General features: G+C 36.8%; 1 protein-coding gene and 1 pseudogene across 3 annotated transcripts in view; one reads left to right on the forward strand and one right to left on the reverse strand.

The window, feature by feature from the left end:
* The window catches only part of NUDCD1 (NudC domain containing 1), a 108,297-nt gene that overhangs the window by 43,847 nt on the left and 41,924 nt on the right, over window positions 1-22,526 (reverse strand). For all 3 annotated transcript variants that reach the window (XM_020970303.2, XM_020970295.2, XM_020970312.2), the window contains exon 7: window positions 13,441-13,585. In XM_020970303.2, coding sequence (XP_020825962.1) covers window positions 13,441-13,585 — 145 coding nt within the window. The remainder of the gene's footprint in view (window positions 1-13,440; window positions 13,586-22,526) is intronic.
* LOC110195209 (erlin-1 pseudogene) lies at window positions 16,867-20,200 on the forward strand (annotated as a pseudogene).

Here is a 22,526-nt window from a genome sequence, read left to right on the forward strand (position 1 = left end):
GAGAAAGAAGGAAGCAGACAAGGGTAAATTAAATTACAGGAAAAGACACAAAATCCTATTACAGCAGAGGGAAAAAAGGGGGGGGGTGAACATTGTTTGAACTTTATTCTCATCAGATTTGTTTCAAGAAGGGAATAACATAATCAGTTAGGTATAGAAATCTAACTTGCCCTATAGGCAGAAGGGGGAAGAAAAGGGAGGGGGGACAGAAGGAAGGGAACAAGCAGTAACGGTAAAGGGGAAGAAAAGGGAAAGGGATAGCAGAAGGAGGAGAGGCTGAAGGAGGCAGTGGTCAAAAGCAAAACACTAGTGGGGGGGGAGAAAGGAGAAAGAAAAGCATAAATGGAGAAAAAAGGATGGAGAAAAAGACACAGATAGTAATCATAACTATGAATGTGAATGGGATGAACTCTCCCATAAAACAGAAGTGGATAGTGGAATGGATTAAAAACTATAATCCTACAATATGTTGTTTACAGGAAACACATCTGAAAAAGAGTGACACATACAGGGTAAAGGTAAAAGGCTGGAGCACAATACATTATGCTTCAGCTGAAGTAAAAAAAAGCTGGGGTAGCAATCCTGATCTCAGACAAAGCAAGAGCAAAAATAGAGCTAATCAAAAGAGATCAGGAAGGAAACTACATCCTGCTAAAAGGCACCATAGACAATGAAGTAATATCATTACTAAACATATATGCACCAAATGGTATAGCATCCAAATTCTTAGAGAAGAAGTTCAGGGAGTTACAGGAAGAAATAGACAGCAAAACTATACTAGTGGGGGACCTGAACCTCCCCCTTTCTATACTAGATAAATCTAACCACAAAATAAACAAGAAAGAAGTTAAGGAGGTGAATAGAACATTAGAAAAGTTAGGTATGATAGACCTCTGGAGAAAACTGAATGGGGATAGAAAGGAATACACTTTTTACTCGGCAGTACATGGCACATACACAAAAATTGACCATGTACTAGGGCATAAAAACCTCACAATCCAATGCAGAAAGGCAGAAATATTAAATGCATCCTTTTCAGATCATGATGCAATAAAAACCATATGTAATAAAGGGCCATGGAAGGATAAACTAAAAAATAATTGGAAACTAAATAATCTAATCCTAAAAAATGATTGGGTCAAACAACAAATCATAGAAACAATCAATAATTTCATTCAAGAGAATGACAATAATAAGACAACATACCAAAACCTATGGGATGCAGAGAAAGCAGTTCTTAGGGGAAGTTTTATATCTCTAAATGCTTACATAAATAAAATAGAAAAAGAGGAGATTAATGAATTGGGCATACAACTAAAAAACGAGAAAAAGAACAACTTAAAAATCCTCAATTAAACACTAAATTAGAAATATTGAAAACCAAAGGAATAATCAATAAAATTGAAATTAAGAAAACTATTGAACTAATAAATAAAACTAAGGGCTGGTTTTATGAAAAAACCAATAAAATAGATAAACCTTTGGTTAATTTAAAAAAAGAAAGAAGAAAACCAAATTACTAGTATCAAGAATGAAAAGGGCAAAGCTACCACCAAGGAAGAGGAAATTAAAACAATAATTATTTTGCCCAACTATATGACAACAAATTTGACAGTCTTAGTGTAATGGATACATATTTACAAAAATATAAATTGCGTAGATTAACAGAAGAGGAATTAAAATACTTAAATAACCCCATCTCAGAAAAAGAAATTGAACAAGCCATTGATGAACTCCCTAGGAAAAAATCTCCAGGGCCAGATGGATTTACATGCGAATTCTATCTAACATTTAAAGAACAATTAATTCCAACACTATATAGACTATTTGGGAAAATAGGTGAAGGAGTCTTACCAAATTCATTTTATGATACAAATATGGTGTTGTACGTAAACCAGGAAGAGTCAAAATAGAGAAAGAAAATTATAGACCAATTTCCCTAATGAATATAGATGCAAAAATTTTAAACAAAATACTAGCAAATAGATTGCAGCAACTTATCACAAGAATAATACACTATGACCAGGTAGGATTTATACCAGGAATGCAGGGTTGGTTCAATATTAGGAAAACTATCAGCATCATTGAGCATATCAACACCAAAACCAACATAAACCACATGATCATCTCAACAGATGCAGAAAAAGCTTTTGATAAAATACAATACCTATTCCTATTAAAAAACACTAGAAAGCATAGGTATAAATGGAGTCTTTCTTAAAATAATAAATAGCACGTATCTAGCATTATATGTAATGGGGACAGGCTAGAAGCATTTCCAATAAGATCGGGGGTGAAACAAGGATGTCCATTATCACCACTGTTATACAATATTGTACTGGAAACGTTAGCTTTAGCAATAAGAGAAGAAAAAGAAATTGAAGGCATTGGAATAGGCAAAGAAAAACAAAGCTATCCCTCTTTGCAGATGACATGATGATAAACTTAGAGAATCCTAGAGAATCAAGTAAAAAACTACTTGAAATAATAAACAACTTTAGCAAAGTTGCAGGCTATAAAATAAACCCACATAAATCATCAGCATTTCTATATATTACCAAAAAAGCCCAAAAGCAAGAGACAGAAAGAGAAATCCCATTTAAACCTACTGTAGACATTATAAAATATTTAGGAGTCTACCTCTTGAAACAAACCCAGGAACTCTATGAACACAATTACAAAACACTTTTCACACAAATAAAATCAGATCTAAATAATTGGAAAAACATCAGTTGCTCATGGGTAGGCCGAGCTAATATAATAAAAATGACAATCCTACCTAAGCTAATTTACTTATTCAGTGCCATACCAATCAAACTACCAAAAATTATTTTATAGAGTTAGAAAAAATAATAACAAGATTCATTTGGAAAAACAAAAGGTCCAGAATATCAAAGGAACTAATGAAAAGAAATGCAGGGGAAGGTGGCCTAGCAATTCCAGATCTTAAATTGTATTATAAAGCAGCAATCATCAGAACTGCTTGGTACTGGCTAAGAAAGGGAGGTGGATCAGTGGAATAGGTTAAATATGCAAGACACAGTAGTCAATGACTATAGTAATCTATTATTTGATAAACCCAAAGACCCAGCTTCTGGGATAAGAACCCACTCTTTGAAAAAAACTGCTGGGAAAACTGGAAAAGTATGGCAGAAACTAGGCATAGACCCAAATCTCACACCATATACCAAAATAAAGTCAAAATGGGTTCATGACTTAGATATAAAGGCTGATACCATAAGTAAACTGGGAGAACAAGGAATAGTTTACCTATCAGATCTATGGAGAACAGAAGAATTCATGACCAAACCGGAGATAGAGAACATCATGAAAAGCAAAATGGATAAATTTTGATTACATTAAATTGAAAAGTTTTTGCACAAACAAAGCCAATGCAACTAAGATTAGAAGGAAGGTAGAAAATTGGGAAAGAATTTTTACAACGTTCTTCTGATAAAGGTCATTTCTAAAATATATAGAGAATTAAGACAAATTTATAAGAACACAAGCCATTCCCCAATTGATAAATGGTCAAAGGATATGAACAGACAGTTCTCAGATGAAGAAATTAAAGCCATCTATAGTCATATGAAAAAATGCTCTAAATCATTATTGATTAGAGAAATGCAAATCAAAACAATCTGAGGTACCACATCACACCTATCAGATTGGCCAACATGACAAAACAGGAAAATAATAAATGTTGGAGAAAACATGGGAAAACTGGAACACTAATACATTGTTGGTACAGTTGTGAAATGACCCAACCATTTTGGAACTATTGCCAAAGGGCTACAAAAACATGCATACCCTTTGATCCAGCAGTAGCACTTCTAGGGCTATATCCCAAAGAGATCAAACAAATGGGAAAAGGACCCACATGTACAAAAATATTATAGCAGCTCTTTTTGTGGTGGCAAAGAATTGGAAATTGAGAGGATGCCCATCAATTGAGGAATGGCTGAGCAAGTTGTGGTATATGAACGTAATGGAATACTATGGTGCTATAAGAAATGATGAACAGGCTGATTTCAGAAAAACATGGAAAGACTTATACGGTCTGATGCTGAGTGAAGTGAGCAGAACCAAGAGGACTTTGTACACAATAACAGCCACGTTATGCAATGACTAAGATTGTTAAACTGAACCCTTCACAGCATTACAAGGATCTAAGACATCTCCAGAGGCCTCGGGATGGAAAATGCTGTCCACATCCAAAGAAAGAACTATAGAAGTCGAATCGCTATCACTTTTTTACCTTCTGTTGAGCTTTGTTTCATCGTTCTGATGGTTCCTCCTATTGGTTTTAATTTTTACTTACAACTTCATTAATGTGAAAATATGTTTAATAGGAATGTAAATGCAAAGCCTATATCAGATTGTGTGCCGTCTTGGGGAGGGTGGGGGGGAGGAAGGGGGAGAAAAATTTTCAACTCAAAAGCATATGGAAGTGATTGTTGATAAATCAAAATAAATTAATAAAATTAAAAAAAACATGTATCATCTCTAGAACAATTTCCTAATCCTATTAGTAAATACTTTCTCCATCTGCACCAAATTATTATGTATCTATATTTCTGTTTACATGTTGTATTTCTCTAACCATAATTTAAATTACTTGAAGACAGGGGCTGCTTTTAGTTTTATCTTTGTATCCCCAGAACCTTGCACATGGTAAATACTTAATGTTTGTTGAACTACAGACAGTTACAATTGTTAGTAAAATTATCCTTATATCAACTGAACTCTGAATCTCTAAAGCTTCTACCCATTCACTGCTCTTAGTTTTCCTGACTGGGAGCACGCTAACAAGTTTAATTACTCTACCACATGAAAGCCATTCACACACTTTAAGAAGTTATCATTCAAACCGTTATCTCTTCAAGCTTAATATCTCTATTACCATCAGCTGATCATTGAGTAGAATATTCTCCAGTCTTCTCATTATTCTAAACATCCTCTTCTAGACACACTCTATCCATATGTCTTAGGGTGCACTATTACTAACCCTACATTGTTGCGATTATAATACATACCTTATGATTTTTAGATTAACACTTTAAAGATTTACTACAAGAAAACAATTTACATCAAAGAAAATATAGTTTGCTACACCCCCTACCAGTCTGATGTGGTTATTTCTTTTTTCCTAGGAATACATCATTATTTTTTTATTGAAGCTTAAAAAAGCCTTACAAAATCTTTAAAATGATATACAACAACAAGTCTTTCTCTCTAAAACATAAGCCTTCAACAACATGCCACACCAGGCACTAAAATGTTACAAAGCTTGCAGGTTAATAATTTTTAGGATATTCCTACAGTCTGCCCTTTTGAACACTATACATAACAGTTTTTCAAGAGATAACTGGATTCTTTCATCATACACTGTGCAAGGACAGCAACCATGGGATTTTGCTTAGCTACTGTCTTTTTATTTACATAAATTTGAGTGTTATTATTTTACAATGTCTAGAGGCTTCACTGAAAGGTCAACTCAAATCCTTAAGCCTACATTAAGCTCCATAAATCTTTGAGAATATTGTGATTAGTACTAAGGGAGAGGCAAAGTTTTTAAAAGACCAGATCCCTGCCCAATCTGGTAAGGTTCTCTCTTTCTGTCACACAGACACACACAGACACACATACAGAGACACAGATTGTACACCAATTAATATACAAATGTATAAGAGGCAAACCCTTCCCCTCTCTACCGAACTTTCCTAGCAAGGGCAGCAGTCTTTGAATATACTATTTCTACCTGCACAACATCTCTCCCATGTAACCCCTTCTCTACTCACATAGCTACCACTAAGTTCAGCCCCTCATCACCTCTTATCCAGACTAATGCAGTGGCCTTCTAACTGGTCTCCCAGATCCAACTGTCTCCCCATTTCAGTCCATCCTCCACAAAGCACTCAAAGTCATTTCCATTAACTACAGGTCAAACCCTCTTACACCCTTTCTCAAATTCTAGTAGTTCCCTATTATAAACTCCTTTGCTTGACTTTCAAAATCCTTCACAACTGATACAAAGTGAGAAGAACCAGAAAAACAGTGTACACAGACAGTAACAGCAATATTGTAATGATCAACTGTGAAAGACTTAGCTACTCTCATCAATACAATGAGCCAAGACAATTCCAAAGGACTCAAGATGAAAAATTTTATCCACCTCCAGAGAGAGAAGTGATGAACTCTGAGTACAAACTGGAACATACTTTTTTCACTTTATTTTCTTGCCTTTTTGGGGGGAGAGGGGAGGGCTTGCAACACGGCAAATATGGAAATGTTTTGCATAATTTCATGTGTATAAGTGATATACTGCTTGCCTTTCCACAGGGGGAAGAGGGACTGGAGGGTGGGAGAGAATTTGTAAGTCAAAATTTTCAAAATGAATGTTAAAATAAAGTTTAATTATTTTAAAAATAAAATAAAATCCCTTACAATTTGGCCTCAACTTATCTCTCCAGCTTGAGTACATATTATTCCCTTTCTCATATTACAGTCCAGTCAAGCTGGCTTTCTTTGTTCTTCATAAATGGCATTTCATCTCCCATCACCAAGATTTTTGTATTGACCATCCCTAATGCCTGAAACACGTTTACTCCTCATATATACCCTCATAAAATTTCTTACTTTCTTCAAAATGCAATTTAAACACCACCTTCTACAAGAAAGCTGTCCTGATAGTTGTCCACTGCTAATCCCTCCCTTCCCAAATGCCTTGTATAAAATTAACATTACATTTATTCTTTATTTCCCATCAGTTTCACTGCTAGGATTGATTGACTCTACCACCATTATATCTCACCAGGAGGAAATCATCACCACTAAGATTCTATCAGCTTTGGTAATCAGTTGCCTCAGCCCCTCTGACTGGAGAGCTGGAAGGCAGAACAACAACAACAACCACCAAAAAAACAAAACAAAATACCAAACAAAGAAACAAAAACCACAACTCTTCCTAATGCCCCAATTTAAAGAGGGCTTAGAAGTCCAGCTAGTTCTTCATTTCCTACCAAGTATACTCCTTTGATTTCACTAGTGCCTTCTTTCTCCCCACTCCCCTTTTCAGCTTCCTTTTATGTGTTATCTTTCTTCATTAGATTGTAAATGAGTGTCTTTTTCTTGTTTGTATCCCTGAAGCTTAGCACAGTGCCTGGAAAATAGTAGGCACTTAATTAATGTCTACCAAATTGTATTCTGTACACACACACATACTGTTTCCTCTGATAGACAATATTATTTTGGTCTCAGTATCCCCAAGCACCTCGCACAGTGCGTAGTGCCATGGTGAGCATCAAACATTTGTTGATTGAATGACTAAAATGCAAATCAAGTGTTTAAAAGAGGTTTAAAGAAAAAATATTGGAGCAAGACAAGGATCAATGAATAGAAAGTAAAGTAATAGTTAGCTATTATATAGCACTTTAAGGTTTACCAAACACTTCAGATATCTCTTTTGATCACAACCACCCTGGGAAGTAGGTGCTGTTATTATCCCCATTTTAAAGATGAGAAAACTGAAGCATATACAGGCTAAGTGACAGAATTACTGTCTGAAGATTTGGGCTCACGTCTTTGTGACTCTAAGTCTGACACTTTATCTCCACGACACCAGAGGTGTCAAACACATCACCATCCACAATACTCCCAAGTGCTACCTGAACTGGATTTAATATAATTGGAAAATATTTAACAAAATGAATGAAACTAAAATAAAACATAGATTATAATGCATTTTAAAACTAAGGCAATATGTGGGATCCTTATGTATGGTTTAATGGGCCCCATTTCTATTTGTTCAACACCTCTACACTACACTACCTAGCTACGTAAAAGCAAATATGGGCTTTATGTACAAAAACTTCCTAACAATCAGAACTTCCCTAAAGTGGAACAGCATGCATCAAGATGTGGCAGAATCCTGTTTGCCTGCAGTCTTCAACTAATGTCTATGTTGTCTTCATATTATTTGTCAGGGATGTTGCAGAGTGGCAAGTAGGTGGCCCAGTCCTGTTACTTCTGATCACTGAATACAAATCTGGCTTCAGACACTTATAAGCTGGGCAAGTCACTTACTCTCTGTTTGCCTCAGTTTCCTCATCTGTACAATTGGAATCGTAACAGTACTTACCTCCCAGGGTTGATGTGAGGATCAAATGAGACGACAACATAAATCTTGTTCAGTATTTAACACCGTCCCTGGCACACAGTAGGGACTACATAAGTATTAGCTATAATTATAATAATAACGATAATTCTTATTAATTGTTATTATAAAATGAAGACTAGTTACAAAATGGAGTTGGTTTCATGTGGGAATCAAAAGAACCTAACAGATTCTACATTATTAACAATGATTCCATTTTGTGCTGCCATATGTATTCTCCTCCATTTTGTTGTTTTTCTGTAAGTCATGAATGGGAAACTGGACTACATAAGCCATCTATTGTTTATATATGCAGGTGGATGCAACTAATCAACATCTTTTCATTTCATTAATAGAAGACCCCAAAACCTACATGTGCCCCTCCCAACTCAACTGAAACTCATTCCTTCACCCTTCAAACTTAGAAAGTCCCTAATCTTTCCTCCAATTAGAAGGTAGATTACCTAATTCTGTAACCTGATTGTTTTTATTATAATTAATTTGGCCTTATTTGATTTTTTTTTGTATAATTTTTTTTAACATATAAAAATCTGCTTTACTCTGTATTCAGGATCTTTGAAATTACTGGATAGTCTACTGACCCATTCATTCTGACTGCCTAGCCAATAAATCTCTTTTGTTCCAACTGTTTCCTCAGTTATTGGTTACCCCATCACACAGCTGACTAGAGAGCTTCAGAATTATCAGTCCTTTCCAGTACTGAAATTCTTGGACTCTACCAATTTGGTCTCAAGGGAAATCAAATGAAGTGTCATGGAGATTGCAGTTAAGCTGAATTTTAGAGGATTATTAGGATTTCAACAAGCAGAAATGTTTGGGTATGAGAAAAGTTTTCCAGGCATTGTAAGCAATGTGAGCAACAGTATAAAGGCAGGAAGCATGGGACATGTATGTGGGACAACAAATGGTTCAACTTCTACAGAGTAAAAAATATGTGGAGAAGACCATACAGATAATGTTGGAAGGGTAATATTATAAAATTTAGTTTGTTCATTATAAAAATGCATTATTTAGTCAATACCAAAAGGTCATCTATTATCCAGTGTGTGTATCACAAATCTTTATTTTTTCTTTTTTCCCCGTATGCAATTTCATCATGCTTACATGTCCACTGAGGGTGAGTGGGCACTCAGCAATTCTCTTTAACAACAGGCTTCTTCCTCTCATTATTCAAAAATCCTCTAAAGCTACCTCTATTTCACAAAGTCCTCCCCAATTGCCTAGGAAAAATTGAGAATGGAGGATGTCTTTAAAAAGTTCTTAACCTTTATGTGTCATAGACCCCCTCTGGCAGTCTGGTGAAACCTAGGGAATCCCTTCTTAAAATGTTTTTAAATGCATAAAACAAAATACAAAGAATTACAAAGGAAACCAATGATACTGAAATACAAGTATCAAAATACACTTTAAAAAAAAAGTTTATGGACCATACATTAAGAATCCTTGCTTTAAAAATGACTTGAAAAATTTGGAAAAAAAATATAATTGCTATTCAGTCAATAAAATATATTTTTTCCCTAATTACCATTATGTAGTGATTTCTTTCTGCTTCTGTAGTGACAATGTGACAGGGAGGCAGATGACACTAAGAATCACACTTTTATCTGCAAACATTAACTTTAGATGCTACTTTATTTATTTTGTTTTGGTGAGGCAATTGGGGTTAAGTGACTTGCCCATGGTCACACTACTAGTGAGTGTTATGTGTATGTGTCTGAAGCTGGATTTGAACTCAGGTCCTCCAGACTTCAGGCTGGGTACTCTATCCACTGCGCCACCTAGCTGCCTCTAGCTGCTACTTTAAATATGAACAAAGAGCTGACTACTGGGGGAACCGAGTGAAATACATACTGGAATCGTTGCTAAAAAGGAAATTAAAGTGTAGCTTAATGTAAAGGTAACTACAATTTCTCCTGAGAGACATTTGTGGATTTGGTTTCATGTACCAAAATGCAAAAAGAAACATTATTTCACAGGACATTTAGTCATTCTGCCCTGCAGGGCTCACAATGAGCACAAGCAAACAAACAGCCATAAGCTAATTTACATTACAGTTTATGGGTCAACATCTGTTTGTAGAGGATGAAGTACTTGAAAAATTATACCAAAAAACCAGGCAAGATCTTCCAAACCCAGTCAACGTTTCCCTCAATACTCAGCAACTACCATGTACAGGTGTATGGGAGTGTGTGGGACTTGCCAAAAGAGATAAAGGATTCAGAAATATAGCTTATGAGTATGGCAGCTAAGGGCAACAAGGGTATATGGAATATAAGATCATTTGCAAACTTCACACACACACACACACACACACACACACACACACACACCCCCTCTGCAGAGAGAGCAAGAAGGATCAGGCCTGACAAAAGTATGTTAGCTCTCTTAATTGCCAAAGCTTACTTCTGTAAGTTTGAGTAAATGTAGAACATTCAGAAACTTCACACTTGAACACAATGAATAACTAAAGAAGAGAGCTAGGCTAAGGCTAGGAGGTAAAATCAAACATTATAACCAAAATGAAACTGGCTGGACCTTCAACAGAAAACACCTCAAAACTGCCACAGCAGCTATTTCAGAAGTGGATCTGTGTGTGCAAATCAGATCACAGCCTCATCAGAACAGTCATGATCAACACTAAATGTGAAGAAAGGCTAAAATGTGAAGACACTTTACACAACTATAAGCTCCACATCAAACTACTAAAACAGTTCACTGATAATGAAAAAAAAAATGAAAGCAGAATTGACTCATGAGAAATTTAACTGACATAAAATAATTACCCATAGAAAGGCCAAAAAGCATTTCAATAAGAGAGAGTCAAGGCAGCTAAGGGCAACAAGGGTATATGGCATATAAGATCATTTGCAAACTACACACACACACACACACACACACACACACACACACACACACACACACACACACCCCCTCTGCAGAGAGAGTAAGAAGGATCAGGCCTGACAAAAGTATGTTAGCTCTCTTAATTGCCAAATCACTAGCAACTTTGAAAAGAGAAGTTTCAGTTGAATTTGATAAGGTTTGAAACCATACTGCAGAGGATTTAGAAAAGATGAGGAAGTTGAGGCAATGAGTGCAGATAGCTTTTTCTAGGATTTTGGCTAAGAAATGGAGGAGAAACAATAGATTTTTTAGCTTATGGGAATGGAGGGGAATATAGCATGGTTGGGGGGGAAGGCTTATGGGGATGGCAGTTAGGGGAAATAGGGTTTAAGGATTGGGGAGATCATCAGGGAAGGAACCACTAGCAAGAAAAAAGACTGAAGATTAGAGAGAAGGAAATAATTGAGAGAGGGAACCTTCTGGAAAAGATGAAAAGGAATTATTATATCAAAGGTCCATGTAGAAAGGTTAGCCTTAGCAAAGAGAAGGGCCACTGCTTCATCAGAGACTGTGGTAAATGATGAGATGGTGGGAGATGATGTCAAGGGGTTGTGAGATAAGGAAAAGAGGGAGCTTTAAATGACAAACTAAGAAATTTATAGTTCATCCTAGAGGCAATGGGGAATCACCCAAGCTGCTTAAACAGGATAGTAAAATGGTCACTCAAATGCTGAGCAGGGGGAAGGTTTGTGTGAAAGGCAGCATAGGACGAGAGTGCAATAATTTAATATGGCAGCCAAAAAAGCTAAAGCGAACTTAGGCTGCACAAAGGGAAGGACAGGAGGCAGCTAAGTGGCTCAGTGGATAAAGCACTGTGCCTGAAGTCAGGAAGACCTACGTTCAAATCCAGCCTCAGACACTTACTACTAGCTATGTGACCCTGAGCAAGCTACTTAACCTCTGTTTGCCTTAATCCACTGGAGAAGGAAATAGCAAACCACTGCAGTATCTTTGCTATGAAAATACCATGGACAGTATAGTCCATGGGGTCATGAAGAGCTGGACATGAATAAATAACTCAACAACAACAAGAGAAGAATAGTATCCAGGATGAGGAAGGAAATATACTACCTGTAACCAAATCATACCTGAAATACCATGTTCAGTTCTGGGTAACACATTTTAATACAGATATCAAATACTGAACAGCATCCAAAAAAAGACAAGCAGGATGTTTGTAAAAGGCCTCAAGAGCAATCCCAAAAGAAGAGTGATTAGGAAGAAGGGTAAAGAAAAGGGAGAAGTGAAGGGGTAGAATAACAGATGTAGAGTCTACAGTGTTGCACTGATATCCAATGAATACTAGGAGGATGGCCTCCAGCCTGTTGAATAGATCTTCTGCAGAGAGTTTATAAAAGGACATGGACATGAATCACAAAGGATATGAATGCACAGATGGACTGAAAACTGTACCAGTGGAGGGGGTACCCACACCAATGAGATCAAAGGTTCATCATAGTACAGCATTTGCCCCACATTATTATTTACAATGTGCAAAATCACCCCCACTTATTATCATTACTTTAGTAGCACTGAGCTGTCTTTGAATAGTTTATTTAGCTTATTTAATTACGGATTTGATGTTTGGTTGGTCCTACATCTTACAGATGTTAGTTCTGACGAACAAAATTTCTAGTTAGCTATAACAAGATAATGAAATCATACTACTAAATTTGTCTTTCTTTTCTTCTCTAATTACTGTCAATAGTCAACTATTTTCTTTCTATCTTAGAAGTTACCTAACCACAAACTTCCTATATATCTAGATGGTGTTCTGCTCTCTAGGTCATCTATCACCATTCAGTGTAATTAAAGAAATCATTATAGCAATTGACATTACTAGATTATTAGCATATTTTTAATCACTGTAATTCTGTGACTATCTGAAAAAAATTAAAATAAAATTTCACAAGTCATCACTATGTGAATATGGCATTGCATTTTAAATTAACTCTATTTTTATGAAGCAAGCATCTAATGAACTAATATCGTGACCTTTTAACCTAAAAAATCTATTGAATGTTAATTCAACACAAATTATACTACAATCTAGGGTTATGCAACTTCCAGAACTGGTAGTGGTTTATTAGTAACTTGAACTATGTGAAAATATAATTTTAGCAGCAATCACAAATTATAGTCAGCAGTCACTCTACTTGACAAGGAAAGAAAACTTAACACAGTACAGAGACACAAGCGTCATATAGGAATTTTAAGTCACATTCATATATTCAAGGTTAGTAAACCAATCAGAAATATTTTTAAAACAAAGAACATTATACCATCAGCAAAAAGCTGATAATAGCCCACAGATAACCTAAGACTGTTTTAAATTCAGAAGAGCTGTTTAAATTGCTTACCAGTTCTTCAGACGTCAGATGCATCAAACGTTCAGCTATGGCAGCACACTGGGCTGAATCTCTTATGAATTCTCCTTGCTCATCACCTAATACTAACTCTGGCCATGTTAGTCCTTCATCCTTCTTAATCAAAGACACCTCCAAACTAAAAGATTAATGGAGAAAAAGTTTTATTACTACAAGCTGGTCTAGAAATAAATTATTCATAAAATACTAAAACACACAGGAGAAAGTCATCTAAAATATCTATTAGAGATATTCCCAAGAGTTTTAGGCTAAAACAATCAGATAAAGAAACTGGTTTAAGGAATTTGGATTTGATAAAATAGGCAATAAACAGTCACACATTCTTGAAAAGGGGAATGATTAAGTGCTTTCTTCATTCACAAACATTAAGTACCTACTATGTGTATAATATCATATTTGACATGAAAGATTTTTCAGGAGCTAACAAGTTAGCAAATAATGTTTGAAAAAGCTTATTGTAACAACTTTGTAGAATGAACTGCATTTAAAAAAAAGTAGAAGATTATCATCAAAGTACAAAGTGATGTGCAAAAGAACTAGTGATGTAGGTGGGGAAGGGGAAAATCTATGAAAGGCTGCTGAGAAATGTCAGTTAGCTCCAAAAACAATTACGCTCATACACCCCACAGACTAAAAGAGTAGAACAAAATTAAAAAGGGAAAAAATCCAAAGGTTAAAAGCCTGACAGACCCAAAAGACAGTGGTACAAAAAGTTGTTCTTCAACCTTTGTTCTCAAAGAGGACCGATGACAATCATGAGTGTGATGTCCTGACTTGTGTGTGAATTGGATTTAAGTGAGGCAGAGCTGAGCAAAGTCATCAGCCTTGCTCTCTCCTCCAAAGTCATCAGAGTCCAGTGGCAAGACAAAGGTCAAGATGACTGGCCCCTCCAAGAAAGGTAAGATAGATTTTTATACTCAACTGAGTGCATATGTTACTCCATCTTTGAGCCAATTCCAATGTTCAAGCATTGCCTGCCACCTCTGATCTTCCCCTCCACTGTAAAAGCTCTTCATTTTGGGCCTCTTTTATGTAAGAGAATTTTTCCATTTTTACCTCTTCCTTCCCTTCTCTCACCATTTTATTTTTCTGAAATCATTCCATCATAGTCAACTCACACCCATGCCCTCTGTCTATGTATACTCCTTCTAACTGCCCTAAAAATAATAAAGTTCTTAGGAGTTACAAGCATCATCTTCCCTGGTATGTGTCAGAGGCATGGCTTAACTCCACATCTTCCTGACTACAAGGCCAGTTCTCTATTACACCATCTGTGACAGCTGCCTCTGCACTTAGGATAAATAGTACTCATGCCAAATGATTTGAAAAAGTTAAATCTCTCATCCCTAACTCTTTCAATTAACTAAATATGATATTTTAGTACCCATAATGCTGACTAATAAAAAACTCTCTTTAGTTATATCTACTAAAACTCCCTTCATCTGGTCAGCTGATAGCATTCTCAAGCAACTAGAATAATCACAATACTGGAAGGAACCAAAAGAAATCACTGGTTCAAGCAGCAAAAACAAACAAATACACAAACTATTTGATGCAGCTATACAAAAAAGAAATTATTTAGAGTAGCTGGAAGTAGAGGTAAGTAGTGACAGCAGAGAAGAGCCACTCTGCCAAAGGAGTTGAGGTGAGAGAACAGAAAAAATACCAACTAGAACTACACAGAAATCTATGATAATTCTCTTACTTGATGAAAATATTAGACCTAGACACAGAAAATCTTAATCTGAAGAAGCCCTTTAGATGCCTTCATGGACAAGTCACTTAAACCTGCAAACCTGTAAAACTGCAAAAATATCTGCAGAGGGGTACTGTGTTTTGTAAGCAATAAATTGCTACAAAAATGTGAATTATTACTAGTAATCTTGAGACATATAACTACATGATAGCAGTCTAAAGCATTCGATGAAGGAGTAAACCAAATCTGGTGTACTTCAATAGCATCCTAAAGAACACCAGATTCAGATAATTCCACACTGAGGTATAATGTAGCAGTCTACAGCAGAAAATTAAGCCATAACACAGTATACGGCTATGTTAGTAGCATACAAGAGAACTGAGCCAGATACACTAAGAAAACCAACCTATGACCCATACTCTAAACATTCTCTAAGGAAATGCAAAGTGGAAAATGAAGACCTGGATATGACTTGAAAAAGAATATGGAAATTTTGAGGTATCACTACAGCAGAGCTCATCTTAACAAATAGTCATGCAGACCCAACTTGAAGCCCTCTAGTAAAGCGAAGCCTAACAATCCCAAGGCACCTCTTTAGCACATTTTAACAAGTGGTCATCCAAGTTTCAACCTAAAGACCTCCAGCAAAGGGGAATTCAACACTCTCAAGGTTGCTCTTTAGGACAATATAACTATTAGGAAATTTTTCCCTTGCATCAAGCACAAAATCTGGCCCTCTGCAATTTACATCCTTCACTCTTGGCTCTGCCCTTGGAGTTCAAGCAACAAAATTTGAATCCCTCTTCCATGTGGCAATCCTAAAGTATTTAAGATAACATGTGTTCCTAAGTCCTCTTTTCTCAAAGCTAAACTTATCCAGTTCCTTTAAACAATGCTCTAACAACTTGGTCTCCATCCTCCTCACCATCTGGGTCACACTTTTCTGAACCTCCTCTAGTTTGTCAACATTCTTCCTAAAATGCAGAGTTCCAAATTGACCACAATAATTCACATACAGTTTGACAAAGGGAAAATACAGCATGATATCATCTCCACAGTTCTGGACACTGTGTCTTTTTTAATGAAGCTTTAAGATTAAGTTAGGTTTTTTTGACTGCTGTATTACTTTACTGTAATATAATTTTCAGTTCACTAAATCCCCCAAGTCTTTTCCTCAACATTCAATCATTTATTAAATACTTATTATGATAGGCACTGTGCTAAACATTGGAGATAAAAGACTCCTAAAGGACCTATATGAACACATATAAATACAGAGAGAACACATGTAAAAAAAAATTCAGATAAATTTAGGGAAGTTGGGCATTAGCAGTTTTGAAATCAAGAAAGGCTTCATGTTGGAAGTAGCACCTGAGCTGAATTTTGAAGGAAACAAAGGATTCTAAGAGAAGAAGGTGAGAGAGTGCACTCTAGGCATGAAGGTAGCCACTGAAATGGCAAAGAGATAGATGGAGTATTGTGTGTGAAGAATAGCAATATCAGGGGTAAGATCAGGAAAGGCCTTACACTGAAATTGTCACTTGATCTATACTTTGAAAGAAATGAGTGGCAGCGCTTCCGGCTTGGGCCCAAAGGGGCTGACCCATGGGTTGTCACTGAGGGGAAAGGCTGTTAAAGAGCAGAGGCAATGTCAGAGAGAGGCAGGGCTTCCTTCCACTGGGTAGAGAGCAGGAAGAGCCAGGATGAATCTGACTTAAGCCAGAGATGTGGGGGCTGCCGCTGCAGGGCTGGTGGTTGTTCTCCTTTATGCCTTCACCCACAAGATGGGGGAGCTTTACTTAGTGGAACAGGCAATCCTATTATTTGCCTTTTATTATCACCTACAGTTCTGTGCAGACAACATCACAAACAGATGAAGTTAAAAATGTGCCTTGCGGAACAAGTGGTAGGGTCATGAGAAGTTAATATGCTGGTTCCTCTGGTACTATTTGGTATCATGAGGAACTACATTGCAGATTATGATCAAACTTTAATCTTCAATAAAATAAACTATGAGTTGAACCAGTTTTGCAGTGCCTACACTCTTCAGGAAGTTTATATTGAATTGTCTGATCAGATAATAGGAAATGTGAAGCAAGCCATACAAGATCTGAACATCATGGCCCCCAGTGTCACTATACAGGCTGTGTATATTTCAAAATCCCAAATCCCAGAAGCCCTAAGAAGAAATTTTGAGCTAATGGAAGCTGAGAAGACCAAACTCCTTATAGCTGCACAGAAACAAAAGGTGGTGGAGAAAGAAGCACAAACAGAGAGGGAAACAGCTATCATAGAGGCAGGAAAAACTGTACAGGTGGCAAAAACCCAGTTTCAGCAGATGATAAAGAAACTGAGAATGCATTTCTGAAACTGAATATGCTGCATTCCTGGCCTGAGAGAAGGCAAGAGCAGATGCAGAACACTATAGTGAACACAAACATTCCATTTCAAACAAAAGCTCAAACTAACTTCAGAATATTTGGGGCTTAAAAAGTACCAGGCCACTGCTTTCAAATATCCAGATGCCAGTACTGGGACAGATATCTCTCTCTTCTCTAAGGAGGCCCCAGAGCCCTGTAAGAAAAGATTCACTGGCAGTATCAGGGTAGTTGGAGGGAAAAAAGTGTGTGTGTGTGTGTGTGTGTTGGAGAGAAAGAGAGAGAGAGAGAGAGAGAGAACAGATATAGATAGATAGAGGGCACAGGGTGAGCTGAAGATGAAGGGGTCATATCTGCAGAATAAAAATAAGGGGTTACCAGGAGAAGTAGAACGGGATAAATTATCTCACAAAAAAACAGAAAAGAAAAGGCTCTTACAATGGAGGGGAAACAGGAAGGTGAGAGGGAATAAGTGAATCTTATTCGCACAGTATTTGGCTTAAGGACAGAATAACATACACACTCAACTGGGTATGGAAAGCTGTCTTACCCTACAGAAAACTAAGGGGAGAAGAGGACAAGAGAGCAGGTGGATGATAGAGAGGAGGGAAGATTGGAAAGGGGGTAATTAGAAGCAAACACTTCTGAGGAGGGGCAGGGTTAAAAGAAAGAATAGAATAAATGGGGGGGGCTGGGATAGGATTAAGGGAAACAGAGTTAGTTTTTCACTACATGACTACTACGGAAGTGTTTTGCATAACTGCACGTGTATAACCTATATTGACTTGCTTGCCTTTTCAGTGACAGTGGGTGGGGAGGGAGGAAGGGAGAAAATTTGGAACCCAAAGTTTTAAAAACACATTTAAAAAAAATGTTTTCACATGCAACTGGGAAACAAGAAATACAGGAAATGGGGTACAGAAATCTATCCTGCCCTAGAGGAAAGCGGAAGGGGAAGGGGATAAGAGAAGGGGGGGGAGAGAAAGAAGGGAGGGCAGACTAGGGGAAGGGCTATTCAGAATGCATGCCATCTTGGGGCGGGGGGAGAGGTGAGATGGGGTAAAAATCTGGAACTCAAAATCTTGTGGAAGTAAATGTTGAAAACTACAAATAAACAAATTAAAAAAAAAAGACCCTTTGGAAACAAAGAAGCACAGGTTGATGTAAAGAGCTGGAAAAATCTGTCTATACCAAGATACAGCAGAGAAGAGGTTGGGGTGGGAGCAATAATCAGTACAAAGGTTACAATGATTCTGCAAATTAATTCACAGAAATATTGCTCAGTCTATTCTACCCTCCTGAGATAGGCCTGGTTTATCCACTGACTGCAGGACACAGCTCCCTGGCAGTCAGATGGTTTTCTTCAACCACAATTCTTTCAAGCTTCCTCTGTGTTCCTTTATAAGCCATGTTCTTGTATATAAGGAAAAGACTAATGCCAAGACAATGCCTGAACTGGAATGTTAAACACAAAAATATGTAATGAGTTATTGTTCTAAGTGGCAATCTGCAAATGTTTACATAAGACCTTAGAAATTCCAGAATATAGTTAAGTACAGTAAAGATAAACTCTACAAATGACTGGGTTCCAGGGCTCATTATTTTTCCCTTTGGGGTCCAGAACCAGAATTCACAGAAGTGACTGACATCTACCCCATTGAGGTTCTTTGAGAAAGGACCTTTTAAGTGAGTGGATTCTATTGTTCAACAGCAAAGTTTGCAGTCAGTTGGTTCATAGATCTTGCCATCCAACCAGAAACTCCTGAAAATTGCTTGTTGCCACATCTTAGGGGTGTAGAGGTTGCATACAGGCAAGGAGATTTCACAGCAACAGGTTCATCGACAGGGTGCTCCTGATTCTTAGGTCATTAAACTAATACTCTCCTATAAAATCAAATGAGTAATGTTCCTGATTTCCCCTCATTTGGATAACTGTTGTGCTTTATCCCTATCCAGGGAGGTTTGTAGCAAGCTGCCTCAAGAATCTGACTTGGGTATTGCTTGTTCTCAGCTCAGCAGCTGCCTAAGAAGGGAGTAAGCCTCTGCCATCCACTATAAACTTTCATCCTAAATGAAACAAGTTTTGTTCTTAAAACTGGATCTGGGATACATTTATAGATGTATGGCCCAGCACCTCTACCTACTTCTGATAGGGTCAAGCCCTACGCTGCTCTGCTAACTCTGAAGCACAATAATTCTTGCTACTGTTCATTAAAAACCCAAATACAGTCAACAAGTATTAGTTAATGCACTTTGACATCCCTTATTTTCTGTGTCCTCACAGAAAATGCCTAATTAGGTAAATGCCTAATCTTAGGAGGCTAAAGTGGTCAGCTTGTTTGTCCTTTCCAAACTGTCACTGGGAGGCTATCATCCTGCCAATGGTGCCTAAAAAGAAAAGAGTACTTTTTGGGAAGTGCTATAGAAAGAAAGTTTCTGAATTGACACATATTTGTCTAGAAGATTATTACCCACATCTCTCAAGACCCTGAAATTGGCTCTCCCAAAAACAACAGTAACCGAGTGTGCAGCTTCTGAAGATGTCTCTTATTGGACAAGGGAACCAGACAAAAAAATCATTTTTCTGCTCTTGTAGGGGGTGGTAGAAGATGCTCCAACTGAGAATCCATTGCACCAAGAGGGGAAAGACCAAACCTGAAATAGAACATTTGTTCTTAAAATCTCTTTCCTGGGCTGTACACTGTGGGGGCGATGCAATTTGAAATTTGTTTTTATTCTTTGCTTATGCTATAAATTCAATTTTGCATCCTTTGTGCCTACTATACCTGTAAAATTTCTTGCTAAATTCATAAAAATAAACTCGGCAATCCACATGGCAAAAAAAAAAAGAAAGAAAGAAAGAAAGAAAGAAATGAATGAAGTGGCAATAAGGAGGGAATACATCCTAGAGCTTTGGTGCAAAAGCACACAGAAGGGAGAAGGAATGCCATGTGTGGGGGACAGTTAACAGGCCAGTTTATCTGACACTGGGAAACACTGATGCCTAGATAGATAGCAGCTTTATTTTTTAAAGTGGGTCATAACTCTTGAAATATTTTCAATTGGTTTCTTCCTTTACAAATTTATATAATTTAACAATTTAAGCAAAAATTGAAGCTTGCACTGAAGTAACGTTCTTCCTCTCAAACCAATCATTTAAGTATTTTGTAGGCTCCATATTTATTCACTTTATAGGTATTCTGTCTATATTTATACATGGCCTTATTTTCTCTTCCTTGCCTCATTGATTATATTTGTATAATCAACCCCCGTGTGCTTAACACAAAGTAGGCAGTTAATATTTATTGACTGATAGACTGATGTCTAATTGACATGTTCTAGTACTGAACTATAGAGTGATAATCAAAACTAATTATATTTCTTTTGTAAGTTAAAAACAAAAAACTTCAAAAACGTTATCAGACTGACTTTAATTTATTAACCATACTCCTTTGGGGATCTTGTTTCTAACCTCACAAAACTACTATGAGGAAAGCATTTTGAAAACTATAAAGGACTATATATACACACGTAAAATGATTACCATTATCAAACCCAAGTAACCGCAAAGATGACACCACTTTGTCAAATTTCTCAAAAACAACTACAGCGTATCACTACAACATCTTCCTAATTTACTAGTCTAGTACTTTTCTTAACAAAAACAAACTAAAAAAAACCAAAGAAACAAAGTTAGTCTGTCATGACCTGTTATTAGTGAACCTCATGCTATGGTATAGTGATTATACTTCCCTTTTATGTATTTATAAACCATCCCCATTTCATAATTCAACTAACTTGTAGAAAGAATATGAAAAATTTAAAGTGTTAAGAAATATTAAAAAGAATAAGGTTAACTTAAAGGACTTATGTTTCTTGAAGAATAATGATTATTGATTGCAGCTCTTTGAAATACTACTGATTTGCTTTTTTCTGAATACATTTCTTCTCACCCTGGAAGATTTCACTCCACTGTGTAGCCCCTTCCTCTGACTGACTGGTTCCTCCCGGCTTCACTTTAGGGAGGTGACACTTTTGGGAAAGTGTCCAGGACAGCCACATTACTCCTTCAATTCCTTCTGGGCCTCTTTTCCTGACCCTCTAGACTTCTTTCTCCACCATGTCCCACCAGCATGGGTACTTTTTCCTCTCCCTTCATCCTCCCTGCTTTTCAACTTTCCTTTTATATGTTGTTTCTCCCATTAGAATGTAAACTCCTTGAGGGTAAGAATTCTTTCTTTTTGCTTGTATTTGCCCAATGCTAATAAATGTTTGTTGATTTGACTTGACTACAATCAAATCAGAACAATTCTGCAAGATACCATGTAAGGGATAAAAATGAATATGCAATTTTAATATTTTTCTCAGAGCTATTTCATAAATTCATATATTTCATATATCTATTATTGATTTTAGTTCTGACAATGAAAAACTCCTGCTCTGCAGCTCTGGAAATACATGTGGCCTCGAGGCCACAGGTACCCTACTCCTAGATTAGAATATGAGCTGGACCCAACTAAAAAATTAATTATCCCTTTAACTACAAAGAAAAGGCATATTTTCCTTCAAGGCCACTTACTAGTGGATTTTTTGCACATATCCTTTTGTTTTGTTTATTTTTGTTATTGTTTTCTTGACTAACCTGATTTCTATAGATGCCAATCAGTCTGAAGACTCATATACTAATTCAAGTACTAGAGAATTCCATGATCTTTAGTTCTGTCGACAATCTAATGCTAATTCCTTTCATTCCCCCCCACCCCATATACTTTATTTTTCTCACCATAAGTTTATGAACGCAGAGAGAAGAGGACAATTACAGAGCTATGTCTAACAGAAGGAATATATGCAAAAATGCTGCCTAATCTCTCTATTGCTTGGAAGGCCATCTATACCAATGGAACTGTGTAGGGGTCATAGCAAACTCTAGAATGTGAGAGATAGGACAATGTTTACCCAGGCATTTCTCTCAGAATACATTCTTC

Source organism: Phascolarctos cinereus, unplaced genomic scaffold, assembly GCF_003287225.1.
Source record: "Phascolarctos cinereus isolate Bilbo 61053 unplaced genomic scaffold, phaCin_HiC Scaffold_4;HRSCAF=312, whole genome shotgun sequence".
Taxonomy (NCBI): Eukaryota; Metazoa; Chordata; class Mammalia; order Diprotodontia; family Phascolarctidae; genus Phascolarctos; species Phascolarctos cinereus.